Here is a 27205-nt window from a genome sequence, read left to right on the forward strand (position 1 = left end):
TGTAAAGAAACCCCCCCGCCCCCACATCATGGGCCCCAAAGGGTCCAGGCCGCCTCCCCTGCGCCCCAGCCCCAACCCTTTGGTGTGCAGACTCCTTGCCACTGTCCCCGTTTGCCCCCTGCCAGGGACTGGGTGCACCCGCCCCACTGTGTGTTACCCCCACCACCACCACCCCTGTCATCAGTCTGTCTGGAAGATCGGCCCTTCGGGGGTCCCATTCCTCCCCTCAGGGGGCACAGGGCTGTGGTGTGTGTGTGGGGGGTCTTCTTGCATCCATGCCATCTTGCCAGAAGCTAGTGGTTAGAGCAGGTTCTCCTGGGTTCTCTCCCTGGCTCTGGGAGGGGCTGGTGGTTAGAGCAGGGGGGGCTGGGAGGCAGGACTCCTGGGTTCTCTCCCTGGCTCTGGGAGGTAAGCAGGGGCGGCTGGGAGCGAGGACTGCTGTATTCTGAGCCTCTCTCTTAGAAAAGTGGGGACAGAGGTGCTGAAACTGCAGCTGCAAGGGTTGGGGGGGGGGGGTGTCGGTAACCCTCCATTTACCCTCACCCCCCCCCCAGGCTGCTGTCCACAGCTGCTTAGGCATTTGAAAGGGACCAGCCCTGGGGGCGCTGCAAGCAGGAGCCGCGCCGCAAAATGAGTCTCAAGCGAATGAAGCCCAGGAAAGGGTGGAGATGAATTTGAAGGGGGTCTGTAGGAGTGAGCGTAGGTGGGCGGTGACAGTATGAGGTAGGAGCACAGGTTAACCCCTGGGCCGGCGAGTCAGGCTACCAGCGCTCAGCCCTCTGTTCTGCACCAGCCACACCTCTTGCCCTGCCTCAGTTTCCCTCTCTCTGCAAAGGGACCTTTTGTCTGAGCCGAGTACAAACACTTAAAAGCAGGGCCAGCTTGCATAGGTCTGAGAGAGCGGGCAGTGGGTCTCTCTCGCTCCGGCCGTATAGCCCCCTCCTCGAAGAGGGGAGGTCCAATCTCTGACACTCCTCCATCAGCCATCTGGTGCAGATCCCCTATACTGCTCGCACCAAGGGCGATTCTCAGTTCATTTAACCCCAGAGCATTGAAGCTGCTGAAAACAAACAGGATCGTCCCCCCCACAATCACTAGACCCTGCCCCCCAGACCCACCACTACACACACCAGTCCCCACTCCCCTCCGTGCAACACAGTACCCCCAGTGGCAGGCAGATCATTAAACACTCGGACACACCAGCAAGTCACACACCTTTAAAAACATCTTTAAATACAAACAATAAAAGAGGTGAAATTGGGCTCAGAACTGGGGATTTCAGGGGGCTGAGAGCAGGGGGATGTAACCTTAATTGGGACAGGTTGGGGATACACACCAAGGTGGGGTTTCCCAGGTGGATTGGGGGACAGCAGGATTCACTGGTTATGAAAATGGGGATCACACCCTTTGGGGGGGGTCACAGCCAGGCAAGATGGGAAGCATAGTCCATGGATGTACTGTCGTATGTCATACCGATTTCAAGAGGCCCCACCTAACTCCATTCCAAGAGATGCCTCCCTCCCAGCCCCCCGTCTCAAGAGCAGGGGAAGCCACTCAGAACGAGGCACCATGTCACAAGTAGTTTTAGGGTGCTGCAAAAAGACAGGCACCCCCACCACAGGGCCAGGAGCACCCCCTCATCTATAACCCTGCAGCCCCCCTGAATTTCACCCAAGCTAAAAGAGGTGATACAGCCACCACTTGCCCTTTCAGGGGTGTATTGAACTCCATTTCTAAGCTGGAAATGGAGGCACCCTCAAACAGAATGGGGGGGTGAGCTCCAGAAAGGAGAAGATGCCAACCCCCACCCCAATTTATCCTGTAGTCCAACAACCCCCACAGCCCATCCCCCAACGTACTAGGAAATACAGAGCAATCCCCTGACCCATAGTCCCCAGCCCCCCCCCCAAATACGCAGATTTAGAGGGGCTCCCAGCAAACCCCTCCCTCCTCCAGAGAGGGAAACAGGCCTATTCAGCGTCGCCTCCAGGGGGAGAATCCAAGAACTGGGGGGACCAGTGGCTGGAATCACATCCTGAGCGCCGGCAAGGGGGGGGCGAATTAGCAGCTGCAGCTGCCCCCCCCAAAAAGAAACAGAGGGGACCCCCACGTACAAAGCAGCTTCATTGATATTGTCCGTAGCCCGGGTATCCTGGAGGCGTGGGGCTGTCCTTCAGGGACAACTGACTGGGGTCTTCACCGAACGGGTTAGCTGGGGAGGGGGGAGAAAATAACTAGTCAGAAAGCAGAGATGCAGCCACCTCTGGGCAGGGGGGCTGGGCAACAGCCCCACAACACCACACGGGGACAGCCTGACCAGCGTAGAAATGATCCACAGCCCCCTGCTAGCCCTGGGCCCGCCCCCCCCGCAGCGGGCCTCACTCCCGACCCACAGCCCCTGCTAGCCCAGCCCTGCCCCCCTCCCCCCCAGCGCGCCTCACTCCCGACCCGCAGCCCCCTGCTAGCCCTGGGCCCGCCCCCCCCAGCGCGCCTCACTCCCGACCCACAGCCCCCTGCTAGCCCAGCCCTACCGGCGCCCCTCACTCCCGACCCACAGCCCCCTGCTAGCCCAGCCCTGCCCCCCTCCCCCCAGCGCTCCTCACTCCCGCCCCGCAGCCCCCTGCTAGCCCAGCCCTGCCCCCCTCCCCCCAGCGCGCCTCACTCCCGACCCACAGCCCCCTGCTAGCCCAGCCCTGCCCCCCTCCCCCCAGCGCGCCTCACTCCCGACCCGCAGCCCCCTGCTAGCCCTGGGCCCGCCCCCCCCAGCGCGCCTCACTCCCGACCCACAGCCCCCTGCTAGCCCTGGGCCCGCCCCCACAGCGCGCCTCACTCCCGACTCGCAGCCCCCTGCTAGCCCTGGGCCCGCCCCCCCAGCGCTCCTCACTCCCGACCCGCAGCCCCCTGCTAGCCCTGGGCCCGCCCCCCCAGTGCTCCTCACTCCCGACTCGCAGCCCCCTGCTAGCCCAGCCCTACCGGTGCCCCTCACTCCCGACCCGCAGCCCCCTGCTAGCCCAGCCCTGCACCCCTCTCCCCCAGCGCTCCTCACTCCCGACCCACAGCCCCCTGCTAGCCCAGCCCTGCCCCCTCCCCCCCAGCGCGCCTCACTCCCGACCCACAGCCCCCTGCTAGCCCAGCCCTGCCCCCCTCTCCCCCAGCGCTCCTCACTCCCGACCCACAGCCCCCTGCTAGCCCAGCCCTGCCCCCCTCCCCCCCAGCGCGCCTCACTCCCGACCCACAGCCCCCTGCTAGCCCAGCCCTGCCCCCCTCCCCCCCAGCGCGCCTCACTCCTGACCCGCAGCCCCTGCTAGCCCAGCCCTGCCCCCCTCCCCCCCAGCTCTGCCGGCGCCCCCCACTCCCGACCCGCAGCCCCTGCCAGCCCAGCCCCGGGCACTGCTTACAGTTCTGGAATTGCTGTGGCCGTGTATCTGGTGAGTAAGATCCCGACTCCTTCTATCAAGGCCAGTAAAATGCCCCCCATCATGGCTGAGCCGACCATGGCTAACGGGCCACCTGGGGAGAAGAAGAGATGAATTAAAGAGATGGAGCGCCTGGCAGGGGGTGTGAGGAGGCGGGGGGCCGGCAGGGGGTGCTGCACAGGGCACTCACTGCGGGAGGCGAGCACGGCCCCTGTGAGGGCCCCACTGGTGATCGAGTTCCAGGGATCTTCCTTCCCCCTCATCTTCACCAGGCCGCAGTCGATGGTGGAGAAAAGGCCCCCCCAGACAGCAAAGCTACCTGGGGAAAGGAGGGAGCAGCGATTAGATACACCTTGGCCCCCTCCCCACACTGCCCGCCTCCCCCCGCACACTACACAGCCCCCCTCACCTCCGATCTGCGGCGCTCTGATGCGGATGGCACTGACGCTCCCTTTGAACCGGTGTCGGATGCCCTAGGAGGAAGAGCAGCAGAGGAACAGTGGGGGTGAGATGCCACCCGGCCCCCACCGGGCCCCCCTTCTCCCCGTAGCGATCAGGGTCAGCGGGGAGCCACCCCAGCCAGAAGGGCCCAGCGCCATCAGCAAGACGGGAATCAGACCAACAGTATCTGGGGCCTGGGTCCAGCTGGCGACGGAGGGGTGTCAGGGGCTGGACTCACCATGGGGGCGTTCCGGAAGCCCTTGACGGCCTGGAAGACCCCCCCACCGATCATCCCCATGGTGAAGGCGCCGCCGCAGTCGTCCACGATGCGCCATGGGCTGGAGGAGGAGAAGGGAGGTGGTTAGCCAGGTCAGGAGACCCTACAATAAACAAACCCAGGAGCAAACCTACAACAAGCCGAGGGTGGGAACCCTACCACAACAGATCCCTGCCAACCCCTCAAGCGCAACCCCAGGATAGTGCCCCCCCCGCCCCAGGCCCGGGACGACCCACCCTACGGGAAATAACTCCCCCACCCACGGACCGGCAGCGAGCCAAACCCTACAACAACCCCTCCCAGCCAGCGCCAACCTAGTCTCACACATCCCGTCCCCTCCCCCGCCATGCCACCAGCGAGAAGAGACCCTACAATAATAATCCCCCCCCCCCCCCCCGGGAATACCACGTGGTACAAACACACCTTCCATTCTTGTGCTCTTGGTATTTCCCAACCCTCCCTGCTTTAGTGACTTGGTATCTCCCAGCCCATGGAGCCTATGAGAGGACGGGGGGGGGGGGAGAAGAGAAGGTCCATTCCTTCTGCCCCCCCATTTCTCCCCCCAATGAACTCGCCCGCCCATAGACACCAAAGAGCTGGGACATACCAAGTGACCATGAATAGGGGTGTAAAGGTTCTCGAGAGCCCACCCACCCCTATAATGGTTCCTCCCCCCGGAGCCGCCGAGACGGGGAAAGGGGCGAAGGACGGGAACGGGTGGATCCATTGCAGGGAGGTTGGCGGGGGGAGGGCTGGGCAAATCCATTCCCGAAAGGGGGCGCTACTGGGAGAGGGGAGTTGGGTGAATCCATTCCAGGAGAAAGGGGCGATAGACAAGGGGTCCCTCCCCCTCCACTACTCCTCCAATGGACTCGCCCACCCATAGGCTGGCAGCTACCAAGGGACCAAACACGGGGGGGAGGGGGGGGGGAGACTCCGCTCTGAACCCACCGGTCACCTCCCCCACCTAATGGAGCGGCCCACAGGCCCCTGCCATGGGGGGGGGGGGGGGAGAGACCAATTCCCCTCCCAATGGACTCGCCCGCCGGGCGGTACCAAGCGCCCCGCGCGGGGGGAGGCGGGCCCCGGCCGCTCACCAGGGCTCCCGGGCATATTCCTCCATGGCTCCAAACGGCGACCGCGCGGTCACGTGGGTGAAACGCTCTGCCCCCTTGTCCCGTCCCTGACGTAGCAGCTGACTCCCGCGGCCTCTTATTGGGCAGCTGGGATCACGTGTGTTTGCCCCCCGACACGTCACATAAAGGCGCCAGGAGGTGTATCCAATCTCTCATTGGTCAGTTGGAGTCACGTGGCGGGGGAGACCCCCCCTCTTGTCCGGCCCTGCGAGCACGTGAGGAGGGGATTCCGCCTCCCTATTGGCTCTTCTGCGAGCACGTGACGTATGTTGCCCCTTCTCACAGGCTCCTGGGTCCCACGTGATTATGCGGTCTTCGCTCTGATTGGTTGTGTGGGGGGGGGGGAGCGTCAGCTGGGGGGGTGCGGGACCCTCTGCTCTGTTCTTCTGATTGGTCAGCCGGAAAAGGAGAGCTGGACAGCCCCGCCTTCCTCCCTCCCATTGGCAGGAGCCGGTCACATGGGCCTGGGGGCGGGGGCAAGTTGCCCGCGGGATCAGGTGAGCGAGAGGGGCAGGGGAGGGCGCTGACTGGCCCGAGTGCGTCACGTGCGTGGCTGCAGGGGGGGCTCTAGGTGCAGCCTGGAGAGCGGGGGGGCCGGACGGAGACTGGTGGGGGGGAGCCCGGGGGGCGGGGCGGGGGGAGCCCCAGGAGGGGGCCCGAGGCGGGAGGGGCTGAGGGGGGCGGGAGCCCCAGGCGGAGGAGGGGGTCCGGGGGGGTCCCAGGAGGGAGGGGCGGTGGAGGAGGAGCCCCAGGGGGGAGGGGCGGAGGGGGGCGAGGAGGGGGCCCCAGGGGCGGAGGGGAGGAGGAGGAGCCCCAGGAGGGGGGGGGGCCCGAGGGGCGGAGGGGGCCCTAGGGGGGAGGGGCGGAGGAGGAGGAGCCCCAGGGGGGAGGGGCCGCCCCCCCCGGGGGATGTGGGACGCGGGGGCCCCGCACCCCCCCCCAGCTGACGCTCCTCCCCCCCCCACCAGGTTCCGCCGCTCCAGATGCCGCTGCCGGTGGCGCTTCAGTCCCGCCTGGCCAAGAGAGGCCTCCTCAAGCACGTGGAGCCTGGTGCGTGCGAGACACCCGGGCCTGGGGGGGCAGGGCGGGGGCCGCTCTCCCCCGGCGGGCCGGGCGATGGGGGGGGCAGGGCAGGGGGGCGCTCTCCCCCGGCGGGCCGGGCGCTGGGGGGCAGGGCAGGGGGGCGCTCTCCCCCGGCGGGCCGGGTGCTGGGGGGCAGGGCAGGGGGGCGCTCTCCCCCGGCGGGCCGGGCGCTGGGGGGCAGGGCAGGGGGGCGCTCTCCCCCGGCGGGCCGGGCGCTGGGGGGCAGGGCAGGGGGGCGCTCTCCCCCGGCGGGCCGGGCGCTGGGGGGACAGGGCAGGGGGGGCGCTCTCCCCCGGCGGGCCGGGCGCTGGGGGGGGCAGGGCCGGGCGGGGGGCACTCTCCCCCGGCGGGCCGGGCGCTGGGGGGGCAGGGCAGGGGGCGCTCTCCCCCGGCGGGCCGGGCGCTGGGGGGCAGGGCAGGGGGGCGCTCTCCCCCGGCGGGCCGGGCGCTGGGGGGCAGGGCAGGGGGGCGCTCTCCCCCGGCGGGCCGGGCGCTGGGGGGCAGGGCAGGGGGGCGCTCTCCCCCGGCGGGCCGGGCGCTGGGGGGCAGGGCAGGGGGGCGCTCTCCCCCGGCGGGCCGGGCGCTGGGGGGCAGGGCAGGGGGGCGCTCTCCCCCGGCGGGCCGGGCGCTGGGGGGCAGGGCAGGGGGGCGCTCTCCCCCGGCGGGCCGGGCGCTGGGGGGACAGGGCAGGGGGGCGCTCTCCCCCGGCGGGCCGGGCGCTGGGGGGGGCAGGGCCGGGCGGGGGGCGCTCTCCCCCGGCGGGCCGGGCGCTGGGGGGGGCAGGGCCGGGCGGGGGGCGCTCTCCCCCGGCGGGCCGGGCGCTGGGGGGGCAGGGCAGGGGGCGCTCTCCCCCGGCGGGCCGGGCGCTGGGGGGCAGGGCAGGGGGGCGCTCTCCCCCGGCGGGCCGGGCGCTGGGGGGCAGGGCAGGGGGGCGCTCTCCCCCGGCGGGCCGGGCGCTGGGGGGGCAGGGCAGGGGGCGCTCTCCCCCGGCGGGCCGGGCGCTGGGGGGCAGGGCAGGGGGGCGCTCTCCCCCGGCGGGCCGGGCGCTGGGGGGCAGGGCAGGGGGGCGCTCTCCCCCGGCGGGCCGGGCGCTGGGGGGCAGGGCAGGGGGGCGCTCTCCCCCGGCGGGCCGGGCGCTGGGGGGGCAGGGCAGGGGGGCGCTCTCCCCCGGCGGGCCGGGCGCTGGGGGGGCAGGGCAGGGCGGGGGGGCGCTCTCCCCTGGCGGGCCGGGCGCTGGGGGGCAGGGCGGGGGGCGCTCTCCCCCGGCGGGCCGGGCGCTGGGGGGCAGGGTTCTGCGCAGTCGGTTCTCTGACCCACGCTGTCCTTAGAGCCCGAGGAGGAGGTCATCGCGGAAGATTACGATGACGACCATGTGGATTACGAAGCCACCAGAATCGAGAACTTGCCGCCCAACTGGTATAAAGTGTTCGACCCCATCTGGTAAGAGAGAGCGTGCCTGTGCGGCGTTATGTGCGGCTGTTCCCCAGCTGCCCCACCCCAGAGCTGACTGCATCTCAGCGTGCTATAACTCTGTGTCTCCCCCTGCCCTCCAGCGGTCTCCCCTATTACTGGAACATGGAGAATGACCTGGTCTCCTGGCTGTCTCCTAACGACCCCAGCTCCATCATCACCAAAGCAGCGAAGAAGTTGAAAAACAGCCTAGGTAATGGGAGGGGAATGGCGTTAGTTGGGGCAGGGGAAGGGGCTGGGATTCAGGACTCCTGGGCTTCTATCCCAGCGCTGGGCAGGGCATGGGGTCTAGTGGCTTAGACTGGGGCAGCGTGGAGGGGCCCGGATGCCGGGGTTCCGTCAGGAGAAGTCTGTGTGTCTCCCCCAGAGGCTGACGAGAAGCCGGAGCGCCCCTATGAGAAGCTGGAGCGCCCCTATGAGAAGCCGGAGCGCCCCTATGAGAAGCCGGAGCGTGAGGAGGTGAAGGAGCGGCGTTACCATCGCCGGGAAGAGCTGGCGCCGTATCCCAAGAGCAAGAAAAGTGCGTGGGGGGGTGCAGAGATGAGGAGTTGGGGGTGCTGCTGGATCCAAGCCAATGTGGGGGGGGGGAGGAGGATGAAGGATGGGGGTGCTCATGGCATCCTGGAGAGGGTGGGGATGAGCCCAGGGCAGGGTGGCTGTGGGGAGCAGAGACATGGGGGACGAAGAGGGATGAGTGGAGAGGAGAAGGGGGTGAATTAGTACCTGGGGGGAGGGGGGTGTAGCTGGACTTGGGGGGAGGATTTGGGGGAGCACTCAACTGAGCAGGGTCTCTTCCCCCCCCCCCGCCTTTCCCTCCCCAGGCAGCCGCAAGGACGAGGAGCTGGACCCCATGGACCCCAGCGCCTACTCAGACGCCCCACGGTGAGAGCCTGGTGCCCCTCCCCCCCCCCCCCCCGGTGTGGCTTGGGGGGTGCTGGAGAGGGAGCGGCAGGGACTGGGTGAGGGAGCAGGGGAGGGGGTTACTGAGGGGAAGGAGTTTGGTGCGGTGGTCTGTGTGGGTGGGGTCTAGGTGGGGGAGGAGTCTGGGGCGGTGGGCGGGGCCTACTCAGAGGGCTGTTGCGCTGACACCCCCCCCCCCCCCCCCCCGCAGGGGCACGTGGTCGACAGGGCTGCCGAAGCGCAACGAGGCGAAGACGGGGGCCGACACGACGGCGGCGGGGCCCCTGTTCCAGCAGCGCCCGTACCCCAGCCCCGGCGCCGTGCTGCGGGCCAACGCCGAGGCCTCCCGCGCCAAGCAGCAGGACTGACCCCCGCCCCCCCAACCCCCACCTTTGTAATAAACCTGGAGCGATGCAATGGGGACCAACCTGTGTGTGTGCCCGGCCTGCAGGGGGGCTGGGCAGGGGGCGCTCTCAGGTAGTTCCCTGGGTCCTGGAGCCAGAGGCGAGAGAGAACCCAGGAGTCCTGGCTCCCAGCCCCCCCCGCTCTGACCCACCAGCCCCCACTCCCTCCCAGAGCGGGAGAGAGAACCCAGGCGTCCTGCAGCTCCACAGATGACAGGACACATATGCCGTTGTGTCAAACTCCATGTTGGACAATAAATAGAAAAGGCCACAGCGGGGAGTGATAAAAACAGGGGGTTCCACAGGGCTGCCCCATAGCCACTGTGTTAGGGGGCATTAAGACTGAGCGCTCAGGCCTGTGTCCTCCCCATAAGCACTGGGGGGCTTGAGCGAGGGGGACTGGCCACGCTGTAAGCGGGCGCATCCCCTTCTGGGAGGTAGGAATGGCTGCCTGCCTTTTATGGAAGGGCAAACTGAGGCAGGGTGAATCAGGAAATGGCAGTGAGGTGGGGCTCCCAGATCCCTCCCAGAGCCGGGAGAGAACCCAGGAGTCCTGGCTCCCAGCCCCCCCTGCTCTAACCCACCAGGCCCACTCCCCTCCCAGAGCCGGGAGAGAACCCAGGAGTCCTGGCTCCCAGCCTCCCCCACTCTTACCCACCAGCTCCCGCTTCCCTCCCAGAGCGGGGAGGGAACCCAGGAGTCCTGGCGCCCAGCCCCCCCTGCTCTAACCACCAGCCCCCACTCCCCTCCCAGAGCCGGGGAGAGAACCCAGGAGTCCTGGCTCCCAGCCCCCCCTGCTCTAACCACCAGACCCCACTCCCCGCCACGAGCCGGGAGAGAACCCAGGAGCCCTGGCGCCCAGCCCCCCCTGCTCTAACCACCAGCCCCCACTCCTCTCCCAGAGCCGGGAGAGAACCCAGGAGCCCTGGCGCCCAGCCCACCACCTCTAACCACCAGCCCCCACTCCCCTCCCAGAGCCGGGGAGAGAACCCAGGAGTCCTGGCTCCCAGCCCCCCCTGCTCTAACCACCAGCCCCCACTCCCCTCCCAGAGCCGGGGACAGAACCCAGGCATCCGGGCTCCCAGCCCCCCACTGCTCTAACCACCAGCCCCCACTCCCCTCCCAGAGCTGGGGAGAGAACCCAGGAGTCCTGGCTCCCAGCCCTACCCTTCCATTGCATCTCCTACTTATTTCTGAAAGCTGCTGGCAGGATCCCAGGCTGCCTCAGCCGGCACCACGATGCAGCCACCTCTGGGGCAGGGCGGAGGGGCCCCTTGCCGAAGCCGGATGCTTGGAGACGTGGCGACCATCGCCCCCCCCCCAGTCGCTGCCCAACTCAGGAACCCTTCTCTTTACATGGCAGCCTGCAAGAGAAACGGGGATGGTTGGGCTGGGGCAGCTGGAGCTCAGACTGGGAAGAGAACCCAGGAGTCCTGGCTCCCAGCCCCCCCCACTCTAACCCACCAGCTCCCACTCCCCTCCCAGAGCCGGGGAGAGAACCCAGGAGTCCTGGCTCCGAGCCCCCCCTTCCCTCCCAGAGCCAGGGAGAGAACCCAGGAGTCCTGGCTCCGAGCCCCCCCCCCCACTCTAACCCACCAGCCCCCACTTCCCTCCCAGAGCTGGGGAGAGAACCCAGGAGTCCTGGCTCCCAGCCCCCCCTGCTCTAACCACCAGCCCCCACTTCCCTCCCAGAGCCGGGGAGAGAACCCAGGAGTCCTGGCTCCCAGCCCCCCCTGCTCTAACCACCAGCTCCCACTTCCCTCCCAGAGCTGGGGAGAGAACCCAGGAGTCCTGGCTGCCAGCCCCCCCCCACACACACACATACACTAACCCACCAGCTCCCACTCCCCTCCCAGAGCCGGGGAGAGAACCCAGGAGTCCGGGTTCCCAGCCTCCCACAACCCAGTAGTTCATGCAGCTTACAATGTACCTGGTTAATTTTGGGGGGGCTGGTCCTGCGGGTCTGCTTGAGGGGGGGGGTCCACAGAATTCTCCACCCCCCAAGCCCTGGAGTTCCCCAGCTCCCCCCACATCCTATGACTGCCCCACTGCCCCCTCCCCCAGCAATAGGGGCTCAGGGATATTAAGAAACTAGCTCCAGCACCCCACTTTCATTGCTAATAGCCAAGAGTACAGGAGACATTTCCCATCCCCGCCCCCCAGGAGCCAGCGAGTCCCCCAGCCTCTGGCTGGATGGAAGGTGCCCCCCCCCCCCAAGGGGCAGGCCCTATGCCCCATTCTCACCCTCCCCCATAGCCAGCCAGTCCCTGCCCTGGGGCTCCTGGCCCACCTCTGGGTGCCACTGGGAAAGTCCATTCCCTGTCTTGGTTTCCCCACTGCTGCCACCACGACCTGGCGGTTGGGAATCTCTCTCCCCCTGCGGGGGGCATCGGTGCAGCCCCTGCCCCAGTGGCAGGGGGTGACTCTGATCACCAGCTGGGGAGGTCTGGGCCCTGCCCATGGGGGTTCCCCAATCTCCGTGGAGGCCCCGGCAGTGCAGACACGGGGGATAATACCACCACTGAACATGGGCGGCGGGGGGGGGTTGATGGGCCAGGGGACAGCGTTGGGGTCACCCCCTCTCCACCTTTGGCACTGAGCCCTGGGAGAAGTGGAGGGCTCAGCTTGTGGGGCCGGGGGGCCCTGCCTGGGGGAGCTGCAGCCCCAGGGCGGGGCTGAGACCTGGCAAACTTACCTCAGGAGCAGAGCCAGCACCCCCCAGAGGGGACAGGCCACTGCCCCACTCCCCACCCCCCTGAGCCAGCCACTCCCTGCCCTGGGGCTGAGTGGGAGCCGACGCGCCCCAGAGGGGACAGGCCCCTGCCCCATTCCCCGCTCCCCTGAGCCAGCCAGTCCCTGCCCCATTCCCCGCCCCCCTGAGCCAGCCAGACCCTGCCCTGGGGCTGGGTGGGAGCCGGCGCCCCCCAGAGGGGACAGATCCCAGCCCCATTCCCTGCCCCCCTGAGCCAGCCAGTCCCTGCCCCATTCCCTGCCCCCCTGAGCCAGCCAGTCCCTGCCCTGGGGCCGGGTGGGAGCCGGTGCCCCCCAGAGGGGACAGGCCCTGCCCCATTCCCAGCCCCCTGAACCAGCCAGTCCCTGCCCCATTCCCTGCCCCCCTGAGCCAGCCAGTCCCTGCCCTGGGGCCAGGTGGGAACCGGTGCCCCCCAGAGGGGACAGGCCCTGCCCCATTCCCTGCCCCCCTGAACCAGCCAGTCCCTGCCCTGGGGCCGGGTGGGAGCTGGTGCCCTGCAGAGGGGACAGGCCCCTGCCCCACTCCCCACCCCCCTGAGCCAGCCAGTCCCTCCCCTGGGGCTGGGTGGGAGCCGGCGCCCCCCAGAGGGGACAGATCCCAGCCCCATTCCCTGCCCCCCTGAGCCAGCCAGTCCCTGCCCTGGGGCCGGGTGGGAGCCAGTGCCCTGCAGAGGGGATAGGCCCCTGCCCCATTCCCCAGCTGTTAGTAGGGTTAGAGGTCATGCACTAACACGAATCCTAGGACCCCCCCACACACACGTGTTGTCGTCCCCCATCAATCACCAGGCACGCCAGCTAAATAAATACACTCTCTTTATTCCGCGCGGCGGCTCTGCAGACAGGACAGCGGCCGGCAGGGTTACAGGCGTTTAAAAAACCCACCCACCCCCGGTCCGTACAAAATATGTCACCCGGCATCTATGTGCAGTGGTAGTGCCCCCGCGGGAGGGTGTGCCCCGCCCCAAACCCAGCCCGCTGGCCCCTTGGCAAAGCAGCGCTCCCCCCGGCTTTGGGGCAGGGAGGGAAACGGAGGCAGAGAGGGCTGGAGCTGAGAATTGAACCCAGGAGTCCGGGCTCCCAGCCCCCTGCTCTGAGCCACCAGCCTCCACTTGCCTCCCAGAGCCGGGGAGAGAACCCAGGCGTCCTGGCTGGGACGCAGACCCTAAGCGATAAGCTAGCCCCTTCCCCCAAGTCAGCAGGGCATCAGATGACGGCGCATGTACCATCACAACGCCCCCGGCCCCCACCCTGGTTACCAGGGCTGTGACCTTCATCTAACACCTGGCACTGCCCACTGGCGGTAGACAGGACACTGGGCTAGATGGACCTTTGGTCTGACCCGGTACGGCCGTTCTTCTGTTCTAACACCCCCTCAGTCCCCCCCCACACACACTCCCTGAGCCGTGGGGCAAACAGCTTTCCCGCCGGGACAGCACAGGGACCAGCTCCCCACAGCTGGGATGCTGTACAGTGGGGGGAAACTGAGGCAGAGCCATGAGACCCCAGACCCCCCAAGCCAGGAATAGAACCCAGGAGCCCTGGATCCCCTCCCTGCTCTAACCACTAGACTCCCCTCCCATCCCAGAGCCCAGGAGAGAACCCAGGTGTCCTGGCTCCCAGTCTCCCCTCCTCTAACCACCTAGACTCCACTCCCATCCCAGAGCCAGGGAGAGAACCCAGGTGTCCTGGCTCCCAGGCCCCCACCCCTCAATAGCAGCACAGGGTAGAGTGACACAAAATATATCTAGTCATCTCATTTGTCTGAGGTAGGGGCCAGCCCCCCGGCGTCCATCAGCCGTCACTCCATGGAGTCCCTGGGGATAGCCCCCAGCAGCGGCAATGGGGCCAGCCCCCCAGCTGCTGGGAAGGGGTTTGCAGTGGAGTCGGGGGGCGCTGCATGTTCACACCGTCTGCTCCCCGCTGTATGGTACCACAGCATCCTCTGTCCCCACTGCCCCCGGGATCTGCCCGCCCAGGGACGCCGCCTCCCGCCGGGGAGATATGGGTTAGTAATTAATGGCTCCCACCCAGCCGAGCCCCAGGTCCGCGTCCTGGAACACCCGGGGGAAACTGAGTCACAGTGTTGGGGGAGGAACTCCGCTGAAATTTACAGACAGCAAGTCCTGACTCCCAGCCCCCCTGCTCTACCCACTAGACCCCATTTCCCCCCCCCCCCCCCCCCGAGCCAGGGAGAGAACCCAGGAGTCCTGGTTCCCAGCTCCTTCCCTCAACTTAACAAGTTGGGGGGCTGTGCGTGAGACTACTCCGACAAAGGGGGTGCTGTGGGGAGTCCAGGGGGCAGCACTCCCACAGTGCCTGGGCGAATCATCGCCCTTTGGAAGGGTGGTGAGTCCTTCCTCCATGTGCCAGCTTGGTACGGCCGAGCCATTCCTGGGGGCTCCCTCCCGCCCCCCGTCTTGATGCACCGGCCATCGGGGCTGCTTTGGTATCGTACAAAAATAATCCTCTGGCTCAATCCATTTGCCGGCCCCTGCGGCTCGGGGGGGGGGGGGAATCATGGTCTCTTGGGGGGCTGGAGGTGACCCCCACATAACCTCTCCCCCCTGTAGTGTGCACCTAAATGCCTCTCCTGGGCTGAGCGTCGGGGGTCTGTCATCCTGCCCCAGGAGAGGGGAACAGGGTCTGAAGTGGAGCAGGGCGGGGGACAGATGTGGGGCAGGGGATCCAGAGGGGAGCAGCAGCAGAATGCTTGGAGGGGATGGAAAAGGGGGACATGCTTCCCCCCAAAGACCTCTCAAGTGAGGGAGACTTGGGGCAGGAGCCAAGGTAGGAGGGGCAGGGAGATGTGGGGGGCAAGGACAGATGGAGGGGGCAGGGGAGACCAGGAGGGGCTCACAGCCCAGGAGAGACCCCCCACCCCACCCCCCTAGCAGGCCTCACTCAACCAGCACTGACTTGGGCAGGTAGCCCGGCTCGCTGGGTTCCTTGCCGAGGGGCGGCGGGGTGGTGGGCTCCTGGCGGGGGCCCAGGGGCGGCCCGGCCTTGGGCAGACTGTACATGTAGACGGCCCCGATGACCAGCCCAGCCCCCAGGGCGAAGGGCGGGTGCAGCCGGAACCCGAAGAGGTACATGGAGGCCACGGTGGAGGCCACGATGGAGAGCGAGGTGGCGAAGCCCTTGAGGATGTTGTCCGCGTACTTCACCACCACGGCCACCAGGAGGCCGCCGAAGGCCTGGTTGAGGACCACGCCCCACACCAGCGGGCTGTAGGCGTGGAAGAAGCCCTGGGCGGCCACGGCCGCCCCCTCGGCCCACCACATGCCCACCAGCCCCAGCAGGGTCCCGAAGATGCCGAGCTGCACGTTGCGGAGCCAGACGGAGGCCGAGCTGCCCTTCAAGATCTTCTCAAAGTAGACGCCGGCGAAGCCCGAGGAGAGGCAGGAGACCACCACGGCGACCAGGCCGACCGCGTAGCTCTGGGGGGCCGAGCCCGGGGAGCTCTGCCCGCCCGCCTGGCCCTGCTCCACCTGGACGATGGCCACACCGGCGAACAGCAGCAGCAGCGACAGCCACTGCCGGCGCGACAGGCTCCTGTGGAGCATCAGGACGGAGAAGACGGCCGTGGTCAGGATCTTCAGCTGGTAGGTGACCTGCGGGGCGGCGGGCAGGCAGGTCAGAACCGCGGGGGGCCAGGCCGGCATCCCCTCCTGACTGCCCCCAGCCTCGCATGGGACCCCCCACCCCAGTATCCCCGGGCACACCGACGGGCCCATCAAGCCCGGCGTCGGGGCTGGGGTCCCACCTGGAAGGTGGCTGCCGGCAGGTTGGAGATGGCGACGTACTGGAGGTTGTTCTGCAGCGTGTAGATCAGCGAGGGCACCGCCAGCTTCAGCGTGTCCATGTACTGCAGCACCACGGCGTCGTACAGGAACAGGGCGAACTGCTTCACGTTGCCTGCGGGCAGAGAGAGCGCGCCGGGGACGGCTCACCGGTCTGCCTGGCGCCCACCCAGCCCGGCCCGCCTAGCTCCCCGCGGCGCCCGGACCGCCCAGCCCCCCACGGTGCCCACCCAGCCCAGACCGCCTAGCCCCCCGCGGCGCCCGCCCGGCTCGGACTGCCCAGCCCCCCCGCGGCGCCCGGACCGCCCAGCCCCCCACGGTGCCCACCCAGCCCAGACCGCCTAGCCCCCCGCGGCGCCCGCCCGGCTCGGACTGCCCAGCCCCCCCGCGGCGCCCGGACCGCCCAGCCCCCCACGGTGCCCACCCAGCCCAGACCGCCTAGCCCCCCGTGGCGCCCGGACCGCCCAGCCCAGACCGCCTAGCCCCCCGTGGCGCCCGGACCGCCCAGCCTCCCATGGTGCCCACCCAGCCCAGACCGCCTAGCCCCCCGCAGCGCCCGCCCGGCTCGGACTGCCCAGCCCCCCGCGGTGCCCACCCAGCCCAGCCCGCCCAGCCCCCCACGGCACCCGCCCAGCCCGGCCTGCCTAGCCCCCCGCAGCGCCAGGGCCGGACTGCCAGCGGGTGGCTTACCTATCTGCCCAGCTCCCCACGGCGCCTGGCCCAGACTACCAGGGGAAAGCGCCCCCTGCCCAGCCCCCCTACCTCGTTTCTGGATGAAGATGAGCAGCAGGCAGGTGGCTCCCTTGAGCAGTTCAGCCATCACCACGGCCGTGGTGGCGAAGAAGCGCTCCCCGGGCAGGGTTCGCACGTAGCGGATGCTCAGGATCAGGGAGGCGTTCTGGACCACTAGCACCGCCAGGCTGATGTACTTCAACCGACGGTTCCCTGCGGGACAGGGACGGGTCAGACCCAGGGCCCAGCCCGCCTGGCATCCCCCCCGGCATCAGACCCAGGGCCCAGCCCGCCTGGTGTCCCCCTCCCCAGATCAGACCCCCCATGGCCTTCCACACACACCCCTTCCCTGCAACGCTGCACCCAGCCAATCCCCCAATGCCAAAATCCTGCGACACCCCCTTGCACACTGATCTAATCCACATGCAGAAGGCAGGCTTCCCCCTCCCCGGCCCCACCACACGCAGGATGCATTCAGGGGGCTTGCGGCGCTGAGATGCAGCCACTTCTGGGGCGGGGCAGCTGGGGAACAGCTGCACATAACGCTGCACAGGGATGGCTCGCCCTCTCCCTCAGGTGGTTCAAAACTTCCTCAATCACTGCTTGGCCAGTTTATCCCCATTTCTTCTCGTGCTGGGGTTGTCGCTTAGCGTCAGTAGCTCTTCCCCCTGGTGCTTCATCCCCACCCCTCATCAGCCTGTGTTTTCGGCTCAACTAGACCCGCTCCTGCAGCCGCCCATGGCGAGATCAGCTCGCTGCTCCCCTGATGAGCCCTCCTCTGCCCCCCTCTTTTTCCTCGGATGCAGGCTGGCCAGAACAGAACACGGGCGTCCGGAGGAGGCCCTCGTCCCATGGCGTTAATATGGCCCAAGCTCGTCTGGAGACACCCCGGGGGCCTTTTCCCCACAGCTCAGGACTTTCTCCTCCTGTTCACAGATGATGAGCTCCCCACTCAGCAGCCAAAGACGGTCTAATGAAACAAAAGACGGGGCTTTCTGCCCTGTGTCTGGCCAGCCCCTAACACCACAGAAATCTGCATGGCGTCGACCGGAATCGAAAGAATCCACGCCGAGCACAGTGGAAGTTTGATTGTAGACCCTACCATAATAGAAACTGTCAACCACCACCAAAGATTTGTGCCCATCGGGGCAGGGGCCAAACAGCTCTCAGGAGCTGGGAGACAAGGATTTCTCTGGTCGGAGGCAGGACACCGGGTAGGTGGGCCCATGATCCGATCTAGATGTTGCTTCCCAGCGTGATCGATTGCTGCTAATTTCAACTCCTGAGTCCCGGAAGAAAGACTGGCACCGAGACGGGCAGCATTTCAGGTGCCCGGGGGGGGGGGGGGGGGATTTGGCATCAACTGAAGGGAACCAGATGCAGTAAAGTGACTGGCTTCCTGCTGCAGCCGGCTAAGCAAACACACACCTGTCCGGAGTCAAACCAGGAAATACGATAAAAGGGTGGGGAATTTCCCTCCCTTGACCGCATTCCAATCCAAGGAACGGTCAGGCCGGCCCAGTGCTACCGTGAGGGGGAAATCCGGCAGACTACGCCAGGAATGGCTCACACCACACAGACGCAGCTGCCTCTGGGGAGGAGCAGCTGCGGAACAGCTACACGTAACGGCACCTCCGAGTGGGGAGAAAAGCAGGAAATCCCACTCCCGCCCCATCTCTCTCTCCATCCCCCCCCGTGTGCAACCCGCCCTGCTCATCATGGGGGCCAGAGCTCCTCTTTGTACACCAGACACCCCCCCCTTGCGTATGTCCAACCCCACACGCTCCCCCTTCAGCAGCAGCAATTCCCTGGTCTTCCCTACTCCGCCCCGCCCCACACCCAGACCCACTGCAGCCTCCCTCCCACGCCGTCCCAGGGTCTAAACCAACCCCCCCGTTTGTAGGGTCTGCCCCCCCCCCCGGGCTCCCCTCCCCACTTCCCCCTGTGTCCATGCGCCCCCCCGGTTCCTCAGTGTCCCCCTCCCTGCAGTGTCCCCGGAAACTGCCCCCCCCCCCCAGCAGCCGCTCCCCCATCAACCCCCTGCCCCCGGCATCTCCCCACTGAGCATGAGCCACAACCCCCCCCTCCCCCCCCGCAACGCCGCCCTCCCCCCAGGGACCCCCCCAGGGACCCCCCCGGCATCTACCCCCCTCCCGCACCAGGGTCTGCGCCCGCCAATCACAGCTAGGGACCCGCCCCCTCTGCGCTGCCCCCCCCGGCGCCCCCCCCCACGTGCCCCCCCCGCCTGCCCATGTCCACTTCCCCGCTGCGCCTTAACCCCGCCCCTGCCACCGGCTCCCCGCGGCGCCCCCTTCTCCTCGGGATCAGCCCCCCCGGGGTTCCCCCCCAGAACCCCCCCGTCCCTGCCCCCCCGGGGCCCCCCCGCCCCGCGTCTCACCCCCCGCGGCCGCCTGGTCCCCGCCGCCTCCGGCCCCCCCAGCCGCTGCCATGGTGGCAACTGCCCGGCAACCCCCGGACCCCGCCCCGCCGCCACTTCCGCATCCCCGCTTCCGCTTCCGCCCCACCGCGAGAGGCGGGGCTAGAACGGAGCCCGCCTGGGGGGGAACCATAGAGAGCGGGGGGGCTGGCTAGAGCGGAGCCCGCGTGGGGGGGGACCATAGAGAGCGGAGGGGGCTAGAGCGGAGCCCGAGTGGCGGGGACCATAGAGAGCGGGGGGACTGGCTAGAGCGGAGCCCGACTGGGGGGGGGGGGACCATAGAGAGCGGGGGGACTGGCTAGAGCGGAGCCCGAGTGGCGGGGACCATAGAGAGCGGGGGGACTGGCTAGAGCGGAGCCCGACTGGGGGGGGGGGGGACCATAGAGAGCGGGGGGGGCTAGAGCGGAGCCCGAGTGGGGGGGACCATAGAGAGCGGAGGGGGCTGGCTAGAGCGGAGCCCGAGTGGGGGGGACCATAGAGAGTGGAGGGGGCTGGCTAGAGCGGAGCCCGAGTGGGGGGGACCATAGAGAGTGGAGGGGGCTGGCTAGAGCGGAGCCCGAGTGGGGGGGACCATAGAGAGCGGAGGGGGCTGGCTAGAGCGGAGCCCGAGTGGGGGCACTATAGCGTGCAGGGATGGCTGGTGGCTAGAGCAGGGGGGCTGGGAGCCAGGACTCCTGGGTTCTCTCCCGGCTCTGGGAGGGGAGTGGGGGCTGGTGGTTAGAGCAGGGGGGGCTGGGAGCCAGGACTCCTGGGTTCTCTCCCCAGCTCTGGGAGGGGAGGGGGGCTGGTAGGTTAGAATGGGAGCCAGGACTCCTGGGTTCTTTCCCTGGCTCTGGGAGGGGAGTGGGGGCTGGTGGTTAGAGCAGGGAGCGCTGGGAGCCAGGACTCCTGGGTTCTCTCCCTGGCTCTGGGAGGGGAGTGGGGGCTGGTGGTTAGAGCAGGGAGGGCTGGGAGCCAGGACTCCTGGGTTCTCTCCCTGGCTCTGGGAGGGGAGGGGGGCTGGTAGGTTAGAATAGGGAGGGCTGGAAGCCAGGACTCCTGGGTTCTCTCCCTGGCTCTGGGAGGGGAGTGGGGGCTGGTGGTTAGAGCGGGGGCGGGGGGGGCTGGGAGCCAGGACTCCTGGGTTCTCTCCCTGGCTCGGGGAGGGGAGTGGGGGCTGGTAGGTTACAGTGGGAGCGCAAACTGCTGGTTTCCAGCCCCAGAGCTCACACCCCTGGGGCAGTGAACCGTCCCCCAAGCTCCCCTCCAGCCACCCAGCTCCTTGGTTTGGCTTCTCACACGACACGTCTCAGGGGCTACGCCGGCCAAGATGCCTCTCAGGGGAGGCCATTTTGCTTCTGGGCACCACAGGGTGTAAAAGTGGCCAGCCCGGTAGGCTATAGGGGACAGGCCCCATGTCCCAGCCCCCCCAGCTAGCCAGTCCCCAGCCTGAGGCTGGATGGGAACCGGCACCCCCTAGAGGTGACAGGCCCCTGCCCCATTCCCCGTCCCCTTTGAAGCCCCAGTGGGGAGTGGGGACATGAAACGCTGGCAGGTGTTGGGGGGGCGCGGTTGTTGTCACAGCTGGTGTGCGCAGGGGAAGGTGGGTAAATATAGGGTTGATGTAAGTGACACGTGGTAAATGTGTGTGTCACTGCTGGATCCGGGAGTGCTGGCTGGAGCTACACCTTTAGTGTGGGAGAGGGCCTGGGAGCTGGGATGCCTGGGTTCTCTCCCCGGCTCTGCGAGGGGACTGGGGTCTGAAGGGTTAGAGCTGGGGCAGGGCTGGGAGCCAGGACTCCTGGGTTCCCACCTCCCCATAGTGAGAGGAATCACTGACTCTACAAGGATTTCCTGGATAAAGATAAAACCTCTTTTATTTAAATAGATTTTTCTTCCTCGCAATCCTGTACAGAATTGGTCTGAATCTCACGCTGGCACCGGGGTCCCCTGCATCGGGGCCCGTTAAGCAGCTTAGATACGATACCTCAGTCTCAGCCCAGCAAGCCACACCTTAGGGAGCATGGGAGGGGCTGGAAATGGGGGGGCTAGAGCCCCCCCAAGCCTCATCCCCCCCTCATGGGCTGGTACTGAGGGGAGCCCAGCTCACGCCAATACACAAGTATTTACACATACAGAGACACGGCTGATCCTCGACAGGGACCAGAATCCAAACCTCTAGCGGGGGAGGGGAGGAAACTGGGAGCCAGGACTTCTGGGTTCTTTCCCCAGTTCTGGGAGGGGAGTTGGGTCTAGTGGTTAGAAGGGGGGGGGAAGCTGGGAGCCAGGACTCCTGGGTTCTCTCCCCAGCTCTAGACACCTGTAAAACCAGGTCAACTCTGATCTCAGCTGGCCACAGGCCCAGCTGCCCGAGGCTGAAGTGTTCCCCATGGGGGTGGGTCCCCCTCCCGGCAGGGAGACACGGGGTAAATCCAAGTCTTTCAGCAGCTGCTGTTGCCAGCGGTGCCCCTAGGGGGCGCCGGGTTCTGCGGCTCCTCCTCCGGCTGGAACTGGGGATCAGGCTGCAGCCAGGGGTGTTGGAGAAGCTGCTCCAGCGTGGGTCGGTCTGAGGGCTCTGGGGACAGGCACCATCGGATCACATCCTGGCAGCCTAAGGGGAACGAGCAAGGAGGTTAGAGAGAACCCAGGAGTCCTGGCTCCCAGACCCCACCCAACTGATCATTTTGGACATCCAGAGAAATTTAAAAAAAAAAAGGGGGGGGGGGAAGTGTGAAAGAATGAAAAGAGAGGTGTCAGGGTGCAGTACCCCAGGGGGCCACAGGGGGCAGCGCTGGGCGTAGGGGGGCAGCACTGGGCATGGGGGGCAGGAGGTGGCCAGTGAGGGCACTGCTGGGTACAGGGGGGCAGCGCTGGGCATAGGGGGCTGGAGGGGATAGTGCTGGGCATAGGGGGGCAGGAAGGGGCCAGCAGGGGGCACAGGGGGGCTATGTTGGGCGCAGGGGGACAGAGGGGGGCAGTGGGGCCAGCGCTGGGCATGGGGGGCAGGAAGGGGCCAGCAGGGGCAGTGTTGGGCATAGGGGGCTGGAGGGGATAGTGCTGGGCATAGGGGGGCAGGAAGGGGCCAGCAGGGGGCACAGGGGGGCTACGTTGGGCGCAGGGGGGCAGCGGGGCCAGCGCTGGGCACGGGGGGGCAGGAGGGAGTCAGCGGGGGGCGCTCACCCTCAGGCAGGGGCTCCGGGAAGTGGAGCCGCGCGGCCAGGATCTCCTCGTCGCGCTGGAAGGGGACGTCACCGCAGGCCATGTCGTAGAGCAGGACCCCCAGGGACCAGACGGCGGCCGGCAGCACGTGGTATTGCTGCAGCCCCACCCACTCCGGCGGGCTGTACACACGGGTGCCTGGAGGGGGCGCAGGGGTAAGCGGTGCTGCCTCCCAGAGCCGGGAGAGAACCCAGGCGTCCGGGCTCCCACCACACCCCTTCCAACGCCGGGGAGAGAACCCAGGCGTCCGGGCTCCCACCACACCCCTCCCAGTGCCGGGTGAGAACCCAGGCATCCGGGCTCCCAGCTCTACCCACCACTCCCCACCCCCTCCCAGAGGCGGGGAGAGAACCCAGGCATCCGGGCCCCTCACCGTCAAACTCCGTGTAGACCGTGTCCCGCAGGAGGGCGCCGGAGCCGAAGTCGATGAGCTGGAGGTGGCCGGTGCGCAGCTCCACCAGGATGTTCTCGTCTTTGATGTCCCGATGCGCCACCCCCCGGGCGTGGCAGTGCCGCACGGCCTCCAGCACCTGGCGGAAGAAGCGCCGGCACTGCCCCTCGGCCAGGGGCCCCCGCTCCGTCACGTAGTCGAAGAGATCCTGGCAGGGCTCGGGCCGCTCCAGCACCAGGAGGAACCCCTCGGGGGTCTCGTACCAGTCCAGCAGGCGGATCACGCCCCGGTGCCCGCCCCTGGCGCACACCCGCTTCATCAGCATCACCTCCTGGGGCACTCGGAGCCCACTGGGCTGTGGGGAGAGAGGAGGGGGAGAGTGAGGCTGGGCCTTACGCTGCAGAGCCGGGGAGAGAACCCAGGAGTCCTGGCTCCCAGCCCCCCCCTGCTCTAACCACCAGTCCCCACTCCCCTCTCAGAGCAGGGGAGAGAACCCAGGAGTCCTGGCTCCCAGCCCCCCCTGCTCTAACCACCAGTCCCCACTCCCCTCCCAGAGCGGGGAGAGAACCCAGGAGTCCTGGCTCCCAGCGCCCCCCCACCTCCCCGCTCTAACCCACCAGCCCCCACTCCCCTCCCAGAGCAGGGAGAGAACCCAGGAGTCCTGGCTCCCAGCGCCCCCCCACCTCCCCGCTCTAACCCACCAGCCCCCACTCCCCTCCCAGAGCGGGGAGAGAACCCAGGAGTCCTGGCTCCCAGCCCCCCCCTGCTCTAACCACCAGCCCCCACTCCCCTCCCAGAGCGGGGAGAGAACCCAGGAGTCCGGGCTCCCAGCCCCCGTGCTCTAACCACTAGCCCCCACTCCTCTCCCAGAGCAGGGAGAGAACCCAGGAGTCCGGGCTCCCAGCCCCCGTGCTCTAACCACTAGCCCCCACTCCCCTCCCAGAGCAGGGAGAGAACCCAGGAGTCCTGGCTCCCAGCCCCCGTGCTCTAACCACTAGCCCCCACTCCCCTCCCAGAGCAGGGAGAGAACCCAGGAGTCCTGGCTTCCAGCTCCCGCTGCTCTAACCCACCAGCCCCCACTCCCTTCCCAGAGCCGGGAGAGAACCCAGGAGTCCTGGCTCCCAGCCCTCCCTGCTCTAACCACCAGCCCCCGCTCCCCTCCCAGAGCAGGGAGAGAACCCAGGAGTCCTGGCTCCCAGCCCCCCTGCTCTAACCACCAGCCCCCACTCCCCTCCCAGAGCAGGGAGAGAACCCAGGAGTCCTGGCTCCCAGCCCCCCCTGCTCTAACCACTAGCCCCCACTCCCCTCCCAGAGCGGGGAGAGAACCCAGGAGTCCTGGCTCCCAGTCCCCCTGCTCTAGCCACCAGCCCCCACTCCCCTCCCAGAGCAGGGAGAGAACCCAGGAGTCCTGGCTCCCAGCCCCCCCTGCTCTAACCACTAGCCCCCACTCCCCTCCCAGAGCAGGGAGAGAACCCAGGAGTCCTGGCTCCCAGCCCCCCCTGCTCTAACCACTAGCCCCCACTCCCCTCCCAGAGCGGGGAGAGAACCCAGGAGTCCTGGCTCCCAGTCCCCCTGCTCTAGCCACCAGCCCCCACTCCCCTCCCAGAGCAGGGAGAGAACCCAGGAGTCCTGGCTCCCAGCCCCCCCTGCTCTAACCACTAGCCCCCACTCCCCTCCCAGAGCAGGGAGAGAACCCAGGAGTCCTGGCAGTCATGGCCGGGTGCTGGGGGGTGCCGTGCTGCAGGGGGCAGTAGAGGTTGCAGCGATTTCTAGGATAAAGCACCTTCAGCCCATAGACCCACCCGCTTTATTTGGACCCAATCGAAAAGGAGGAGACAGGGTTAATTTGCATAAACCCTGGTCCCAAGGATCAAAGCGCCGTTTCGAGGACCCTGGTGGGAATTTGCTGAGCTCAGCTCCTCGTTAACCTCCCCAGGCCTGCAGTGGGGACGCAGACTCCTCGTGTGTCACCACGTGGAGCTTTCCAGGGGGGAAGCAATTAACCGGCGAGAGCACCCTGAGCTAACGAGCGGAGTGTAGGAATTAGCTCTCCCCTCCCCCACATCCAATCACTGCCTCACGCCCCTCCCCACGAAACGTACCAGCTTGGACCAGTGCGCGACTTTGTTCTTCGCGATGTGTTTGATGGCAACCTGCAGAGAGACACAGACAGAGCTCAGGCCCCATGTCCCATTCCCTGCCCCCCAACTCAGACAGTCCCTGCCCTGGGTGAGATCCGGCGCCCCCTAGAGGGGACAGGCCCCTGCCCCATTCCCCGCCCCCCTGAGCCAGCCAGTCCCTGCCCTGGGGCTGGTGGGAGCCGGCGCCCCCCAGAGGGGACAGGCCCCTGCCCCATTCCCCGCCCCCCTGAGCCAGCCAGTCCCTGCCCTGGGGCTGGGTGAGATCCAGCGCCCCCCAGAGGGGACAGGCCCCTGTCCCATTCCCCGCCCCCCCGAGCCAGCCAGTCCCTGCCCTGGGGCCGGGTGGGAGCCGGCGCCCCCCAGAGGGGACAGGCCCCTGCCCCACTCCCCGCCCCCCGGGGCCAGCCAGTCCCTGCCCCATTCCCCGCCCCCCGGGGCCAGCCAGTTCTCTCACCTGCAGTCCATCAGCCAGCCGGTGACCAGAGTAGACCGTCCCGAAGCCGCCCTTGCCCAGGAGCCGCCCCAGCTGATACACGGCGTCAAAGGCGTCTTTGTCCTTCCCTGCAGCAGGGCAGAGAGTTACTGGCACGGAGAACCCAGGAGTCCTGGCTCCCAGCCCCCCCCTGCTCTACCCACTAGCCCCCACTCCCCTCCCAGAGCCGGGGAGAGAACCCAGGCGTCCGGGCTCCCAGTCTCCCTGCTCTAACCACCAGCCCCCAGTCTCCTCTCAGAGCCAGGCAGAGAACCCAGGCGTCCTGGCTCCCAGCCCCCCCTGCTCTAACCACCAGCCCCCACTCCCCTCTCAGAGCCAGGCAGAGAACCCAGGAGTCCTGGCTCCCAGCCCCCCCTGCTCTAACCCACCAGCCCCCACTCCCCTCCCAGAGCCGGGGAGAGAACCCAGGAGTCCTGGCTCCCAGCCCCCCCTACTCTAACCAATAGGCCCCGCTCCCCTCCCCGAGCCAGGGAGAGAACCCAGGCGTCCGGGCTCCCAGTCTCCCTGCTCTAACCACCAGCCCCCACTCCCCTCCCAGAGCTGGGGAGAGAACCCAGGAATCCTGGCTCCCAGCCCCCCCTGCTCTAACCAATAGGCCCCGCTCCCCTCCCCGAGCCGGGTGTCCCCCCGGGAATGAAGTGGGAGACGCGGCAGGGGCAGCTCTGCGGAGGGGGATCCTGGCGGTTGGGGCCGGCGGGGGGGGGTGAAGGGACCCCGGAGAGACCTGGGGGATGATATGGGGGAGAGGAGCCCTCCCAGCACCCCGACCGACACAGACAGCGAGGGTGAAAGGGACCGGAGAGAAATGGGCAGTGGGGAGGGCTCAGGGCCGGGTCTCAGCTCCCGGCAGTGGGGCAGGAGCCGGGGCAGTGGAAGAGGGGCTGTGGGGCAGGAGAAGGAGAGGGAACAGTGGGGAGATGTCATGGGGCACAGAGGGGGCCGTGGGGCAGGGAGGGGCAGGGGCCATGGGGCAGAAGAGGAGGGGGCAGTGGGGAGATGCCGTGGGGCAGGGAGGGGCAGTGGGGAGATGCCGTGGGGCAGGGAGGGGCTGTGGGGCAGGAGAAGGGAAGGGAACAGTGGGGAGATGCCGTGGGGCACTGAGGGGCAGGGGCCATGGAGCAGAAGAGGAGGGGGCAGTGGGGAGATGCCGTGGGGCAGGGAGGGGCTGTGGGGCAGGAGAAGGGAAGGGAACAGTGGGGAGATGCCGTGGGGCACTGAGGGGCAGGGGCCATGGGGCAGAAGAGGAGGGAGCAGTGGGGAGATGCCGTGGGGCACTAAGGGGCAGGGGCCATGGGGCAGAAGAGGAGGGAGCAGTGGGGAGATGCCGTGGGGCAGGGAGGGGCTGTGGGGCAGGAGAAGGGAAGGGAACAGTGGGGAGATGCCGTGGGGCACTGAGGGGCAGGGGCCATGGGGCAGAAGAGGAGGGAGCAGTGGGGAGATGCCGTGGGGCACTAAGGGGCAGGGGCCATGGGGCAGAAGAGGAGGGAGCAGTGGGGAGATGCCGTGGGGCACTAAGGGGCAGGGGCCATGGGGCAGAAGAGGAGGGAGCAGTGGGGAGATGCCGTGGGGCACAGAGGGGCAGGGGCCATGGGGCAGAAGAGGAGGGAACAGTGGGGAGATGCCGTGGGGCAGGGAGGGGCAGTGGGGCAGGAGGAGGGAGGAAGAAGGAAGGGAGGGGTCGTGGGGCAGGAGACAGGGGCCGGCTCTCACCTCCGGGGCCGCCGCGCCCCTCCACGCCCGCGGGCCGCATCCCCGCCCGTCCCCGCAGCCTCGGACCCGCCGCGCCGCGAACTCAGCTCGGGACCGACTCGCGCGGCGCCGCGCGGCTCCCTCGCTACAACCCCGCCGCCAGCCAATCAGCGCCGGGCTCGTTTGCATGGCCCCGCCCCGGGATGCGCTGCGGGCGGGGGGGGGATGTTGAGGTGATTTTCCAGGAATCGGGGCGCTGGGGGGGGCGGAAGCGGAGCCGCAGCGTTTGCTGGGAACTCGGTCAGCGGCAACCAGCCACCGCCGCCGCCTCCGCGCCGCGCACGTCCCTCACCCTCAGCGAGAAGTGAGCCCCGCTTCCAGACCTGCTGGGGACAGGGAACCCAGGCGTCCGGGCGCCCAGGCAGCCCCAACCCCCCTCCCAGAGC

At 67.9% G+C, this 27205-nt stretch overlaps 4 protein-coding genes across 10 annotated transcripts; 1 reads left to right on the plus strand and 3 right to left on the minus strand.

Annotated features, from left to right (window-relative positions):
* Positions 1–1202: 1202 nt before the first annotated feature.
* LOC135976393 (mitochondrial import inner membrane translocase subunit Tim17-B-like) lies at positions 1203–5386 on the minus strand. The gene is given in 7 exon segments (XM_065571750.1): positions 1203–2212; positions 3399–3414; positions 3416–3510; positions 3607–3735; positions 3826–3889; positions 4096–4195; positions 5232–5386. Coding segments are annotated over 7 exon segments (519 nt in total). The 5' UTR covers positions 5258–5386; the 3' UTR covers positions 1203–2123.
* A 271-nt stretch (positions 5387–5657) lies between these two features.
* LOC135976392 (polyglutamine-binding protein 1-like) lies at positions 5658–9140 on the plus strand. 5 transcript variants are annotated; one of them, XM_065571745.1, is made up of 7 exons: positions 5658–5767; positions 6239–6320; positions 7682–7793; positions 7907–8016; positions 8191–8343; positions 8645–8705; positions 8935–9140. In XM_065571745.1, exons 1-7 carry the CDS (start codon positions 5729–5731, stop codon positions 9089–9091), a joined length of 714 nt encoding a protein of 237 aa, XP_065427817.1. In that variant the 5' UTR covers positions 5658–5728; the 3' UTR covers positions 9092–9140. The 5 variants fall into 5 exon arrangements, with proteins under 5 accessions (XP_065427817.1, XP_065427819.1, XP_065427818.1 ...); XM_065571747.1 differs by having other exon boundaries at positions 5765–5815; XM_065571746.1 differs by lacking the exon at positions 5658–5767 and adding an exon at positions 5781–5878.
* A 217-nt stretch (positions 9141–9357) lies between these two features.
* Positions 9358–18922, minus strand: SLC35A2 (solute carrier family 35 member A2). 3 transcript variants are annotated; one of them, XM_065571741.1, is made up of 5 exons: positions 18809–18922; positions 16441–16623; positions 15642–15793; positions 14795–15489; positions 9358–10491 (listed from the first exon to the last, which is right to left on the minus strand). In XM_065571741.1, exons 1-5 carry the CDS (start codon positions 18858–18860, stop codon positions 10464–10466), a joined length of 1110 nt encoding a protein of 369 aa, XP_065427813.1. In that variant the 5' UTR covers positions 18861–18922; the 3' UTR covers positions 9358–10463. The 3 variants fall into 3 exon arrangements, with proteins under 3 accessions (XP_065427813.1, XP_065427816.1, XP_065427815.1); XM_065571744.1 differs by lacking the exon at positions 18809–18922 and adding an exon at positions 17839–18209; XM_065571743.1 differs by lacking the exon at positions 18809–18922 and adding an exon at positions 17513–17750.
* Positions 18923–20676: 1754 nt separating this feature from the next.
* Positions 20677–27161, minus strand: PIM2 (Pim-2 proto-oncogene, serine/threonine kinase). The gene is made up of 6 exons (XM_065571662.1): positions 26781–27161; positions 25032–25138; positions 24539–24589; positions 22419–22791; positions 22007–22183; positions 20677–21437 (listed from the first exon to the last, which is right to left on the minus strand). Exons 1-6 carry the CDS (start codon positions 26818–26820, stop codon positions 21268–21270), a joined length of 918 nt encoding a protein of 305 aa, XP_065427734.1. The 5' UTR covers positions 26821–27161; the 3' UTR covers positions 20677–21267.
* Between the last annotated feature and the right edge of the window lie 44 nt (positions 27162–27205).

Source organism: Chrysemys picta, chromosome 17 (assembly GCF_011386835.1).
Source record: "Chrysemys picta bellii isolate R12L10 chromosome 17, ASM1138683v2, whole genome shotgun sequence".
NCBI lineage: Eukaryota > Metazoa > Chordata > Testudines > Emydidae > Chrysemys > Chrysemys picta.

Coding starts and splice junctions, on each gene's coding strand:
- PIM2 (XM_065571662.1), bottom strand. CDS start 26,820: ATGCGGCCCGCGGGCGTGGAGGGGCGCGGCGGCCCCGGAG. Junction 22,184..22,418: donor GGTCTACACGGAGTTTGACG/GTGAGGGGCCCG, acceptor CGCCCCCTCCAG/GCACCCGTGTGTACAGCCCG. Junction 21,438..22,006: donor CCCGGAGCCCCTGCCTGAGG/GTGAGCGCCCCC, acceptor CGTTCCCCTTAG/GCTGCCAGGATGTGATCCGA.
- LOC135976392 (XM_065571745.1), top strand. CDS start 5,729: ATGGGCCTGGGGGCGGGGGCAAGTTGCCCGCGGGATCAG. Junction 7,794..7,906: donor AAAGTGTTCGACCCCATCTG/GTAAGAGAGAGC, acceptor CCTGCCCTCCAG/CGGTCTCCCCTATTACTGGA. Junction 8,344..8,644: donor GTATCCCAAGAGCAAGAAAA/GTGCGTGGGGGG, acceptor TTCCCTCCCCAG/GCAGCCGCAAGGACGAGGAG.
- SLC35A2 (XM_065571741.1), bottom strand. CDS start 18,860: ATGGCAGCGGCTGGGGGGGCCGGAGGCGGCGGGGACCAGGCGGCCGCG. Junction 15,490..15,641: donor TGCCGGCAGCCACCTTCCAG/GTGGGACCCCAG, acceptor GCCGCCCCGCAG/GTCACCTACCAGCTGAAGAT. Junction 10,492..14,794: donor GAGCCGGGCTACCTGCCCAA/GTCAGTGCTGGT, acceptor TTTCTCTTGCAG/GCTGCCATGTAAAGAGAAGG.